Below are 15066 nucleotides of genomic sequence, written 5' to 3'. Positions count from 1 at the left end.
CTATGAGAATCTTTTCTTACAGTAGATACCATCAAGTAAGTATAGGCATAAACTACCGTACCTGGTCCCAGTTAACAACAGCAAGACCCCTAACACCATCCATTTTTCTAATTAGGCCTGCCTTAAGTGGTTTGCAGATATGGTTCAACCTTGATGTCCTTTCCTTGCTGTGTGCATACATATATCACAGGCACTTCCTGATCTTGCCTCTCTACAGCTTTTAGATATACATGTAAGTCCGCACCTTTTCCAGAGATATAGATACATTTATACCTATTTATATACATATATTTTTTGTTCTCTTTTTAATACAATGCACATATGCGCAATCCTCTATTCCTGGAATAACTATCACAGTGCATTATGACACATGACTATTTTTACATTCCTTTGCCAGGTCTACTGTATGCCCCCTGCAGGCATAATTTACGGCGCGGTCTGCCTGCTCCCCTGTGGGGATCTCCTTGGGTGGCTGCGTTCCCCTTCTCCCTCTCTTCCCTCCCGTCTTGGGCACTGACGCCCCAGGTATGTCCGCAGTTCCGTTTAGTGGTGTGGAGCTTAGGGTCGCATGAATGTCCAGCCACAGTTGCAATGTGTTATTGTTTTTACTATGCAGTGTTTGGTCAAATCAATATTTCTAACACGTGTTTTCATGTTCACCACACAGAATTTTTTATATATATCCACCCTATGAGCTCCTGTTCCCTGAAGAAGCCAATGTTTTGGCGAAACATGTAGGAAAATGAGCCCCCCCTCCTTCAACGGCCACTTGCCATCTGGCCCACTTGACCATTCTTAGGGTCACTTACAGTACATGTATCCACAAAATTTGTATAATTACTGTATGAACTGTTTATAATGTACATTGTATTTATGATAGACTATTAATAAAATTTGTAATTTTAGTATTTTTTGTTTTATCTTTTCTTCTCTAATCTTCCTGACCCTAGCACCGCTATAATCCCTTGTCCACACACCCATTTAAAGAAAGGGCATTGTTTTTTCCCACTGACATCAGGACATGTTCTACGCCCAGTAATCACAGTCCGGCCCCCCTAATGTCTGAAGGACCATAAACTGGCCCTTTTTTTGAAAGTTTGGAGACCCCTGCGTCTAATCTACTATCCTTACACTGAGACTAAAGCTGCTCCAGTAACTCCTACCCCCAGCATTGCCCCTGCCCATTCTGGGGTACTACTACATTCACTGCCACAACTACTACCCATACCCTACCACTGCCTATACCGGGCAAATCCACTGCAGCTGCTCTTTTTCTGTATGTAATTTACATAGAGTTGGACTTTGTGACATTTTATTTTTCTCCATGTAATTGTTGAAAGTTTATGGTTAAAGCTTGGAATAAATATCTGTATACAGCTTTCAGTTTGGAGCCAGAAAAAAATTTAATGATATAAAAGATCTGAAAGATTTTTATTGGAAAATATAAGAAAATCAGACAGAAAATGTTGCATTAACACACTTTTGGTTACTGTGTGCCATTTACAAGTAATGCAACAAACCTTCAGCAGGGGGGCGCTATGGAGCAGAGCAAGAAATACAAAGTCATCATCACTAAATAATACATTGATTGGTATGATCAAACACAATAGAGCTCATTGGATTTTTTTTTAAGTGTGGATGAAATTAATTTCTAGTAAATGAAATGAGCAAAGCACAATGTATGTCTACATGAGCAGCAAGAATGCAGATTGGAGAGGGGGGAGGTTACAAAGGAGGATTAAAGAATTTTTTCTTCTCTGTCCACTATGACCATTTCACAGAGCCTGGATATGGACACGTGGGGACAGGCGGCTCCTCTGTTGCGGGATTCTTCATTGTAGTGTGATGGACTTGGACTCAAGTTCATCCACAGATACGTATGTGATCTGTGATATGGGAAAGCGGATTGGAAATGAGAAAGGACTTCCAGAAGGCAATCGTACGGTGATCTTGTCTTGCTCAAATGTGAAGGAAACCTGTAAGAAAAGAGGTGGCACAGTGTCAGCTTGCTGGGCTTTACAAAGGCAATGAGTGTTGGCCGTAGAGACAAAGACTTCACCACCATACTGTTCTTTTCAACACAAATCTTTCCATAAGATGCTATGTGTATGTAACTTATCTTATGTATTCTTCATTTATGTATTGCAGAAAATTGTTAATGGAAAGGAAAAATGGAAGGATGTGCTTCTGTGTCGGAATGATTTAGTGACAGGTCTCTGATGGTGTATCTGTCACCTAGAATAATGAATGGAGCCCTTAGGAGATCAATAGATGTTGGCCAGTTTGCAGTGCCGGTATGCCAGCCATCATCACCCAGGGTTCCTTCAAAGGTTTCTAGGGATCCATTGAGCTGTGGCTGATTAACCTCCCATTTTATGGTGCTTGCTCATTCTGGGGCCCAACACCACTTGGTGGGGCCAGCTTCATGACACCAATGATCTGTTTTGCTGCCTGTAAGGGTGGAATTTTGACCACCACTGTAAGTGGGGAATTCTTACCACTGGCCACCAATGTAAGGGGCATTTTTTTCCACTGACTACCAATGAATTGGTACCTGAACACTTTTCAAGGGTTCCTCTGGGGCAAAAAGGTTGAGAAATGTACCTGGCATGTCATACAGCAGCCTTTTTATTACCCTACCCCTACCACAAACATGCCAAAGGCTCGACTGTGCACTGAGGATCTGGCATTAGACAGTGATGCCTAGGGGGCAGGGCTCATTGTCAAAGGGGGCTGGGCTTAACATTTGATGTTTGTATAATACAAGGGAATGTTATACCTCTCGGTTGTTATATTCAATAATACTGTTTTTGTCTATTATCTGCAGATCGCCATGTACAAACCATGTCTGCAATGTATCTAATTCTTATGCCTATTTCTATACTGATAAAAAAAGAAACAAAAAAAAAACAAAACAACAATCTCCCACTTCCAGGGGCCCCAATACACGCCTGTCCTGATTAAGGACCCCATCTGACACTGTCCCAGCCATGGCTCCAATTCATGTGTCCTTGATAGGGGTCCCATCTACTATGACTGACTTGGGGTAAATGAGAACTGTTGGTGAGAATATCATTATTCTGGGTCAGTTATTTCCTATTCTACCCCATATAGAATTAAGCCTTCTCACTTTTTAGTGTCTGAGGAATTCTGCCCCCAGAGAGAAATGAAAAAGAACAGAGTATTCATTAGCAGTAATATCCATTCCCTGTATCACCCCCAATCACACACACATTGGTATCCCCCCATTTTTCTTTCCTTCACACACTTTTGTAGCTCCTTTGTACTCCTCCCCCTGGCATTCACATTGGATCCTTTCCATTATTCTATCCCCAGCACCGACAATGGTCCCCCCTGTATCCCATCCCCAACACACACATTGGTCTATTCCTGTATCTAATTCCCGACACACACATTGGTCTTTCCATAACAGATTTGTACCATGATGGTGATGAGCTTCAGTTCCCAGTCAGCCCCCCCTCTACTCCCCAGATTGAGCCTTTACAGGGGACCTTATAGTGACATTCCATGTCAGGGATTTCCTGATCCCCATTCCCTCTTCCTATAATAATCGTCTCACAAACAGAAAATTTCCAATAACACACGCATACACAAAATAGAAATGAAATGTTACATGAAAAATTTCACAAGCCAATAATTCTGACAATCAGTGATCTGACCAACAGCAACCATTCACTAGGCGGTATATCATGGCACACAATGGCAGCATGATGGAATCCATTGGATCTTCCTATGTAGGAGGTTCTCATCCTTCATGGAATGAGCTGAAGGGGCGACCATCATAGCAAAGCCTTTATACCCTTCACCTGAGCCATCATTGGCTGCCTACTGAACCTTTCGTGGATGGATATTATTTATTAATTTATTTATTTCAGGTACTTATATAGCGCCTTCAATTTATGCAGCGCTTTACATATACATTGTACATTCACATCAGTCCCTACCCTCAAGGAGTTTACAACCTAAGGTCCCGAACACACATTCATACATATACTAGGGCCAATTTTATGGCTTTTACTAAAACTGGAGAGTGTAAAATCTGGTGCAGCTCTGCAAAGAAACCAATCAGCTTCCAGTTTTTTTTGTCAAAGCTTAATTGAAGAAGCTGAAGTTAGAAGCTGATTGGCTCCCATGCACAGCTGCACCAGATTTTGTACTCTCCAGTTTTAGTAAATAACCTCTCAATGCGTCCAGTATGAACAGTGATATCACTTTACCCCATCCAACATTTGTCCCGCCCCTCCCAGTGTAGACGTACCTTGGTGCTTGATCCCGTCTGGAAGGGAAAGTAGCCTTCCTTCTGCTCATTTCCCCAGGTACCGCCTATCATTGAGTTCAAGACTATTTTGCCCCTGTCTCCACCAGAGTCAAATCGAGCATCAAAGTGTATCACTAAATTCCGACCATTATCTTTTCCCAAGTTTATGGTGAACCTAGAAATACATTAAAAAAACGATTATTTCGCTCAGCTGACCTTGTTGGATATAATACTCGAGTCATAAATTAGTGGTCCTCCCATTGGGTTTCAGAGGGACTTTTGACACTTTTAATGATAGTTCATGATAACAAATTATGTTTACATTTTCCAAAAAATCACCCAAGATATCTGCCCCAACTGTAGATAAAGTGCTTTGAGGTCCCCGGAAAAAAAGTGGCTTAAAAAAATTTGCTGAGCCATAATATTAAAAAAAAATATTAATGAAGTGTACTCCTGTGTTACCAGTAATATGTGTTTATTTCAAACAATCAGTTACAATGTAATTATTACATTGTAGTAGCTGCTGCAAGCACTAAACGATGTTCCCACAACTATGTATCATGTATAATAGAATCAAGTGATGCTGCGCTGCTAATATACATAAAATAACCATAAAATGAGTGAAGTTATGTGCAAAATCTTAACCCAAAAACAATAACGTGCTTCAATATAGAATATTTTCTGAAACTTAATATCTTTAATCCACAATCCCGTGTATATTGTAGTATTTTATACAGTGTGTCCTTATAGATATCCAACAAAGTGAAGTCTGTGCTAATATTGATTGAATCAGTCTAGTGGGCTCCATTTGCAAAGCCGTACGTTTCCCCTTAAAGTTGACGCAAACCCTCCTATCGCTTTAGGCCAAGGAAGCCAATGTGACAGTTAGCATACCTGAAATGTAGGGATGAGCTTTGAGTTCGAGTCAAACTCATGTTCAACTCGAACATCGGCTGTTCGCCAGTTCGCGCGGGGTTTCCCTAAAAAGATCCATACCAGACATGAAGGGTCTGGTATAGATTTTGAGGGGGACCCACGCCATTTTTTAAAAAAATTTTGGCCGGGGTTCCCCTTAATAACCACACCAGACCTGAAGAGCCTGGTATAGAATTCAGGGGGACCCCCCACGCCATTTTTTTTAAATTTTGGTTCGGGGTTCCCCTGTGGGGAATTCCCATGCCATTTTCATCAATGAACTTTTATGTGTATTATCGTACCGACAATTCATTAATAGCCGTGAGTAGTTTTAAATGACTTTTTTTCCTTTGAAATGTCATTTTGCTGTCAGACTGTTCTAAACACGGGAAACATGCGCCCCTTTACAGGGATACTATAGACACCCCCCAGGTACGAAATTTAAAGGAATATGACACTTTTATTGTTTGACTTTAAGCATTATTAAAAATCACTGCTCCCGAAAAAACTGCCGTTTTTAAAACTTTTTTGCATTGATCCATGTCCCCTGGGGCAGGACCCAGGTCCCCAAACACTTTTTATGACAATAACTTGCATATAAGCCTTTAAAATTAGCACTTTTGATTATTCATGTTCGAGCCCCATAGACTTTAACGGTGTTAGCATGTTCAAACAAATTTTTTCTTTTTGAACTGTTCTGGTGCAAACCGAACAGGGGGGTGTTCGGCTCATCCCTACTGAAATGCCGGGAATGTAACTGTTTTTTTAAAAATGTTACATCGATGAGTTTACTTCCACTTTAAAAAATGCTGTAAAATACCGCTCAGTGTTTTTCAAAAAGTTTTTGGACATTCACAAAAAATACACTAATAAACTGGCTGGCATATTTATTTACATTAATAAATAGGCAAGGCATTAAGGAGCAAGTGGCCGCCGTGTCCTTAATAACTGGTGAGTCATCACCTGTCATCGGGGTTCTCCGCTGACAGCTGAATGTAAAAAAAAGAATTTCCGGCAATAAACAAAAACTGATGTGCCCCCCCCCCCTCACCAATCCATATCAGGCCCTTTGGGTCTGGTATGGATTTTTAAGGGAACCCTCACGCAAAATGTTTTTTAAAAAATGCTGTGGTGTCCCCCCAAAATCCATACCAGACCCTTATCTGTGCATGCAGCCCAGCAGGTCATGAAAGTAAGGAAATGAACAAGCCCCCCCTCCTGAACCCTACTTATCCCCCCCCAAAAAGAATGCGTAGTGTAAAAAAAAGATGGAGTTTTTGACAAGTCTTTTATTTAAAAAAAAAAAAAGTAATATAACATTTTAAAAATCCCCCCCCAGTGTAGATCCAACGTCAATCACGACATCACCGCCAATCCGAAAAAAGAAAAAAAAGGAAAAAGTATGCTTCCACCGTCTGACAGTTTTTAAATAACTAAAGGGGCGAGTTTATAAGAAACAAATGCCTCGCTGTGCCATAGAAAGGACTACACTGAGTCAATATCCTGCTAGGGATCTTCTTACAATTTTAGATTTGCAAACTCCTCGTAAGAAAGAACAAAACAGTAATGCTGGAATTCTAATAAGCAAAAGACACATTTATGCAACTTTGGTTCAGGGCACCTACTTTAGGACACCTACCCCTATATATACATCGGAGCACTGGGAGATATACTGAGAGGGTCCCTAGTGGGCAGAGGAAATTGGAGGACCAGCAATTTTGGTGACACGGTGGGTGTCTGTATTTGGCATGAAAGCAATACCGATCATAGATGTTGGGATATCACATCACGGAGAAAAACACACACTTATATAAAAGACTGATTCAACTAAAATTAGCACAGACTTCACTTTGTTGGATATCTATAAGGACATATATAATACCACACGGGATTGTGGATTAAATATATTAAGTTGCAGATAATATTTTATATATTAAGTTTTTGGGTGCAAGACACTTCTTGGATGTAAAAGAGTTTTTTTCTGGTTGGACTGCAAGCTGCAATCCCAACCCTGCGCTGCTCTCTTACTTCTGGATCTCACACAACCTGGCAGCCAGATGCCCCCGGAATAGGCCCAATCTCCGGCCTAGCAGCCCAGGACGTACGGCACACGTCTACCCAGATAACCGTCCAGGTGGCACAGAACATAGATCACCTGACTCCATCCGAATATATAGGTTCTCCCAGCAGGACAAGGGATTTAAGAAAACCCCTGCCCATTGGCTGAGATAAGCGTATACCCATAACCTGACCTTGAGTTGCCCTTCTCATATCTAGTACCACCAAGTACCCGGCCACCTAGAAATCAATAGATCTCTATCGATCGACCAAGATAACTACTCCTGGCAAGTACATTTGTGAGGAGCTCCCTGACTAAACCCCAGAGTGCTACATCAGTATTATACAGAGAGCAGACATATATTGTATAATAAGTAGCTAGGATAGAATCTTCACCTACCTTTTACAGCCATGAGGAATGAAGCCCTCCACATCCACGTGGAAACCAGGTCTAATAGCCTGTATGAGAGAAAGGAGAGAATTATTACACCCTGTATAATAGACAAAGGGGATGATTATTACACCCCGTAAATTAGAGAGAGGGGAGGATTATTACACCCTGTATAATAGAGAGAGGGGATAATTATTACACCCCATATAATAGAGAGGGGGGATGATTATTACACCCTGTATAATAGAGAGAGGGTATGACTATTACACCCCATATAATAGAGAGGGGGTATGATTATTACACCCCGTAAATTAGAGAGAGGGGAGGATTATTACACCCTGTATAATAGAGAGAGGGGATGGTTTTTACACCCCATATAATAGAGAGGGGGAGGATTATTACACCCTGTATAACAATAATTGCAGTGCTCAGAAATTATAATAAGCATATATTTCACATAAAACACCCATGCAAATTATAATAGTATCTGTATAAGAATATTGAAATGTATTTCAATTGATGTGCGATGACATCACAAGTGCAGAGTGTAAAAGCATTAAGGTGAAAAAACAGGAGGGTTTACAACCCGTTTAAGGAGCTGTTTTCTGTGTGCCCCACTCTATTCTCCCGGGACATTCCAGTGAGCATCAAAGACATAGCTCCCAACTATCCCTGATTTCGAGGGACTGTCCCTGATTTGGAGCAATGTCCCTCTGTCCCTCTTTCCCCCTCATTTGTCCCTCATTTTGGTCTGATCCATATAGATGTATATAAAATGCACTTTTTAGCTTTCAAAAAGTGTTTCCCAGTGCTAAACCTTTCATCCAAATTCTAAATTGCTGCCTTTGTAAATTTTAAAAGCCAATATAAAGGAATGGTAATGGTTTTAAAAAAAGCCCTTGTGGATTTAATTAACTTTTTTTGGGCTAATTCTCCTTTAAGGGGGTGTGGCAGGGGGCATGTCCTATGCCTATATACATTTGCTAGTAGGTGTCCCACATTCCCATCTCAAAATGTTGGGAGGTATGTCAAAGCTGCTGTCCAGCTGCAGGAACCACGGTCTACCAAGACCCTGTGAGCCATAGCTGCTGCTCTACGGTTGAACCTGCATTACCGGACACCATTAAAAGATCATCTGCTTCTGCCTGGCGATCGGTGGACCTCGCAGTGGCACCGACCTGGACCACTGTGTTCCACATCTAACCGACCTTCAGCATCTACCCATCCACCGGTTGGTGTGGGGACCCTGCATCGCTTCCTGTGTGTGTGCATAGGTGTAAACCCAGCCTAACCCTTCACTATAGGATTAAGGTTCCCTGAGTAAAGCTCTTTCTAGCCATAGTCTTCCCACCAGCGAGTCCTCTTTGCATATTCAGTTACTCAGTGTTTACTATTCTCTGCATAATTAAGTGTTATTGCTCATTACTGTTTGCCTTTTTCTTCCTGAAGTTCCTTAATTGTCTGGTGTTCTATCCAACCAACCCTAGATGCTGTTCCAGGGATTGGCTGACTGACCCCCTAAAATCTATTGTTTGCCTTATATTGACAATACAGAAATCTTCTGTGTTCAGTTTACATTGTTACATTGAATGCAAACAAAAGAGATTTACTGTCTCTTAAAAAGAACTGGGGAGAGAGGGTTAGGGCAAGGACACCCTAATGCCCTGTACACACGATAGGATTTTCCGACAACAAAATCCATGTTTTTTTCCCGACGGATGTTGGCTCTAACTTGTCTTGCATACACACGGTCACACAAATCTTGTCAGAAATTCCAAACATCAAGAACGCGGTGACGTACAACATGTACGATGAGCCGAGAAAAATTAAGTTCAATAGCCAGTGCATATCTTCTGCATGATTCCGAGCATATGTGGAACTTTGTGCGTCGGAATTGTGTACACACGAGCGGAATTTCCGACAACGGATTTAATTGTCAGAAAATTTGACCTGTACCCACCCCAATGTGCACATCCAGAAACACTATACCAACCACTGCCCACACCCAGCAACACTATACCCACCACTACCCACACCCAGCAACACTATACTCACCACTACCCACACCCAGCAACACTATACCAACCACTACCCACACCCAGCAACACTATACTCACCACTACCTATACCCAGCAACACGATACTCCCCACTACCTACACCCAGCAACACTATACCCACCACTAGCCACACCCAGCAACACTATACGGACCACTACCCACACAGCAACACTATATTCACCACTACCCACACCCAGCAACACTATACCCACCACTACCCACACCCAACAACACTATACCCACCACTACCCACACCCAGCAACACTATATTCACCACTACCCACACCCAGCAACACTATACCCACCACTACCCACACCCAGCAACACTATACGGACCACTACCTCACACAGAAACACTATATTCACCACTACCCACACCCAGCAACACTATACCAACCACTACCCACACCCAGCAACACTATACCGACCACTACCCACACCCAGCAACACTATACCCACCACTACCCACACCCAGCAACACTATACCGACCACTACCCACACCCAGCAACACTATACCCACCACTACCCACACCCAGCAACACTATATTCACCACTACCCACACCCAGCAACACTATACCGACCACTACCCACACCCAGCAACACTATACGGACCACTACCCCACACAGAAACACTATATTCACCACTACCCACACCCAGCAACACTATACCCACCACTACCCACACCCAACAACACTATACTCACCACTGCCAACACCCAGCAACACTATACCCATCACGGACCACACCCAGCAACACCATACCAACCACCAACCACACCCAGCAACACTATACCAACCACTAACCACACCCAGCAGCACCATACTCACCACTACCAACGTCCAGTAACACTATACCAACCACTGCCCACACACAGCTACACTATACCCACCACTGCCTACATTCAACAGCGCTATATAAACCACTGCCCATCGACCCAACACCAAGTATTTCCCTTACCCAGAAACACTATACCAACCACTGCCCTCACCCAGCAGCACTATACCAACCACTGCCCACATCAGAAAACCCTACACCCACCCCAATGCTCACATCTAGCAATACTATACCAACCACTGCCCACAATGTGAAACACTAAACCAAACACTTCCCATGCCCAGCAACTCTATACCCACCACTGCTCACACCCAGCAACACTATAACTACCACTGCCCTCACCTAGCAGCCCTATGCCCACAGCCAGCAACCGTATACCTACCACTGTCCAAACTCATCAACCTTTTACCAGCCTATGCTCTCACCCAGCAACACTATAGCAACCACTACCCACACCCAACAGCACTATATGCACCATTGCCAACACCCATCAACTATATACAACAACTGACAACACCCAGCAACACTATACCCATCACTATCCACACCCAGCAGCACTATACTCATCACTACCCACACCCAGCAACACTATACCCACCAATACCCATACCCAGCAACACTAAACCCATAACTCTACACACCCAGCAACACTATACCCACCACTACCCACACCCAGCAACACTATACCCACCACTAACCATACCCAGCAACACTATACCCACCACTACCCACACCCAGCAACACTATACCCACCACTACACCTACCCAGCAACACTATACCCACCACTAACCACACCCAGCAACACTCTACCCACCACTACCCACACCCAGCAACACTATACCCATAACTACCCACACCCAGCAACACTATACCCAGCACTACCCACACCCAGCAACACTGTACCCACCACTACACACACCCAGCAACACTATACCCATAACTACCCACACCCAGCAACACTATACCCAGCACTACCCACACCCAGCAACACTGTACCCACCACTACACACACCCAGCAACACTATACCCATAACTACCCACATCCAGCAACACTATACCCATCACTACCTACACCCAGCAACACTATACTCACCTCTACCCACACCCAGCAACACTATACTCACCACTACCCACACCCAGCAACACTATACTTACCACTACCCACACCCAGCAACACTATACCCACCACTACCCACACCCAGCAACACTATACTCACCACTATCCACACCCAGCAACACTGTACCCATAACTACCCACACCCAGCAACACTATACCCACCACTACCCACACCCAGCAACACTATACCCACCACTACCCACACCCAGCAATACTATACCCACCACTAGCCACACCCAGCAACACTATACCGACCACTAGCCACACTCAGCAACACTATACCGACCACTACCCCACCCAGCAACACTATACCGACCACTACCCCACCCAGCAACACTATACTCACCTCTACCCACACCCAGCAATACTATACCCACCACTACCCACACCCAGCAACACTATACTCACCTCTACCCACACCCAGCAATACTATACCCACCACTACTCACACCCAGCAACACTATACTCAGCACTACCCACACCCAGCAACACTATACCCACCACTACCCACACCCAGCAACACTATACCCACCACTACCCACACCCAGCAACACTATACCCACCACTACCCACACCCAGCAACACTATACCCACCACTTCCCACACTCAACAACACTATACCCACCACTTCCCACACCCAACAACACTATACTCACCACTATCCACACCCAGCAACACTATACCCACCACTACCCAAACCCACCAACACTATACTCACCTCTACGCACACCCAGCAGCACTATACTCACCACTACCCACACCCAGCAACACTATACCGACCACTACCCACACTCAGCAACACTATACCGACCACTACCCACACCCAGCAACACTATACCCACCACTACCCACACCCAGCAACACTATACTCACCTCTACCCACACCCAGCAACACTATACTCACCTCTACCCACACCCAGCAATACTATACCCACCACTACTCACACCCAGCAACACTATACTCAGCACTACCCACACCCAGCAACACTATACCCACCACTACCCACACCCAGCAACACTATACCCACCACTACCCACACCCAGCAACACTATACCCACCACTACCCACACCCAGCAACACTATACCCACCACTTCCCACACTCAACAACACTATACCCACCACTTCCCACACCCAACAACACTATACTCACCACTATCCACACCCAGCAACACTATACCCACCACTACCCAAACCCACCAACACTATACTCACCTCTACGCACACCCAGCAGCACTATACTCACCACTACCCACACCCAGCAACACTATACCGACCACTACCCACACTCAGCAACACTATACCGACCACTACCCACACCCAGCAACACTATACCCACCTCTACCCACACCCAGCAACAATATACTCACCACTGCCCACATCCAACAGCGCTTTATGCACCACTGCCCACAGTCATCAACCCAACACCAAGCATTTCCCTTACCCAGCAACACTATGCCAACCACTACCATCTCCCAGCCAAACTATGTCAACCACTGCCCACACCCAGCAACCGTATACTCTTTAATGCCCACATCCAGCAGCACAATACCAATCACTGCCCACAATGTGAAACACTAAACCAAACACTTCCCAAACTCAGCAACACTATACCCACCACTGTCCACACCCAGGAGCACTATACCAACCACTGCCCACATCAGCAAACCCTGTACCCACCCCAATGCCCACATCCAGAAACACTATACCAACCACTGCCATCACCCAGCAAAACTATACCAACCACTGCCCACACCCAGAAACCCTATACCCTTGAATGCCCACACCAGGCAACACTATACCCACCACTGTCCAAACCCATCGACCTTATACCAGCCTATGCCCTCACCCAGCAATACTATACCAACCACTACTCATACTCAACAGCACTATGCACCATTGCTAACACCCATCAACTTTACACAACAACTAACAGCTCCCAACAACACTATTCTAACCACTGCCCACACCCAATGGCCCTATACCCACCAATGCCCCTACCCAGTAGCACTATACCAACCACACCCAGCAAGCTATGCCCCCCACTGTCCCCACAGAGCAAACACTATACACATCAATACCAACAGGCAGCAACCCTATACTAACCTATTCCCACACCCAGCAACCCTACACCAACCTATGTCCACACCAAGAAAACCTATACCCACCACTGTCCTCTCCCAGCAACACTATACCAACCACTGCCCACACCCAGCAGCACTACACCCACCACTGCTTACAGTCCACAGAACCCATTTGTTCAGCTTTTGCAGCTTCTTTCAGTGCTCATACTCACTTTATCTGCCATCCTGCTTCCTTATCAGACGCCACCCAGGTGTACTTCAGTTAATGCAGGAAGATCTTCAGTGACCCCCAAATTCGTTAGAGACCAAATAAGACACAGGGAAACGAGCTGGAGAGTGTTCATAAGATCTCTGACATTTACTGAATACCACAGTGCCTTATATGCAAAAGAAAGAAGGGAGGAGCCGTGTTTTAATGCATATGTTTCTAAAAGTTAAACAAACTCAGTATTTTCTTATCATGATTAAAACTGCTGAATTTAGTATAACAAGAACTATTTTGATGATTTTGCTTATACAACAGGCTGCTTGACTAGATAACAAGAATTATCTAATGACTATTGCTGACACAAATTTGGCTTATCCACAATATCTCATAGGGTGTGTTTCTATGCAAACCTTTAAGCTGATTATGGCAAAACACAAACACACACAGCAAAATGTTCACTTCTACTGTATATAAAATGGAAGAGAATCTTTAAGATGAAGTCACAGTTGTTTATACATTCTATTACACACCTCTACCCCTTCATATATAGGAGGTCTACTAAAGGTGGAACCAGTCATGTTGAAGGGATTACCCAGCCCACTGCTCCCTGGACTGGGAATTGTTCCAGAACCGCTCATTACAGAGAACTAATGAAATATAAATGAGAACTAATAAATAGTGGATATGGTGTGATTAAGCATGGGTCATCCATCGTCACTCTGCTGGGATCTCACCACTCACCACAAACAGTAGGGGGCAAAAGATGACTTTCCTCAAAGTCATTTCTACAACACAAAGGGGGTCATTTACTATAGCGCCACGGCGCTAATTCACGCAAATTGCCGTGAATTAGTGCTAATTCGCAGCAATTTAGCGCAAATTAGCGCTAATAGCGCTAATTCGCGCTAAAACAGTATTCCCTATAGCGCTGGTGAGAAAATACTCCCAAAATCGAATTTACTATAGTTCCCTGAAACCAAATAGTGCCCAAACCCTTATGCCCCGTACACACGGTCGGACTTTGTTCGGACATTCCGACAACAAAATCCTAGGATTTTTTCCGACGGATGTTGTCTCAAACTTGTCTTGCATACACATGGTCACACAAAGTTGTCGGAA

The 15066-nt window shown here is 44.1% G+C and overlaps 1 protein-coding gene across 1 annotated transcript; it reads right to left on the bottom strand.

Moving 5' to 3' along the window:
• Positions 1-1412: 1412 nt before the first annotated feature.
• On the bottom strand, positions 1413-14101 carry LOC141102691 (galectin-1-like). Its single transcript, XM_073591612.1, has 4 exons — positions 13952-14101; positions 7653-7711; positions 4280-4454; positions 1413-1976 (listed from the first exon to the last, which is right to left on the bottom strand). The coding sequence occupies exons 1-4, from the start codon at positions 13961-13963 to the stop codon at positions 1833-1835; spliced, it is 390 nt and encodes a 129-aa protein (XP_073447713.1). The 5' UTR covers positions 13964-14101; the 3' UTR covers positions 1413-1832.
• Between the last annotated feature and the right edge of the window lie 965 nt (positions 14102-15066).

This window comes from Aquarana catesbeiana, linkage group LG07 (genome assembly GCF_042186555.1).
Source record: "Aquarana catesbeiana isolate 2022-GZ linkage group LG07, ASM4218655v1, whole genome shotgun sequence".
In the NCBI taxonomy this organism is placed as follows: Eukaryota; Metazoa; Chordata; class Amphibia; order Anura; family Ranidae; genus Aquarana; species Aquarana catesbeiana.
The sequence above is the reverse complement of the archived record's forward strand: the minus strand, read 5'-3'. Positions and strand labels throughout refer to the sequence as shown.

Coding starts and splice junctions, on each gene's coding strand:
- LOC141102691 (XM_073591612.1), bottom strand. Junction 4,455..7,652: donor ATTCCTCATGGCTGTAAAAG/GTAGGTGAAGAT, acceptor ATGTATTTCTAG/GTTCACCATAAACTTGGGAA. Junction 1,977..4,279: donor AGACGGGATCAAGCACCAAG/GTACGTCTACAC, acceptor CTTTTCTTACAG/GTTTCCTTCACATTTGAGCA.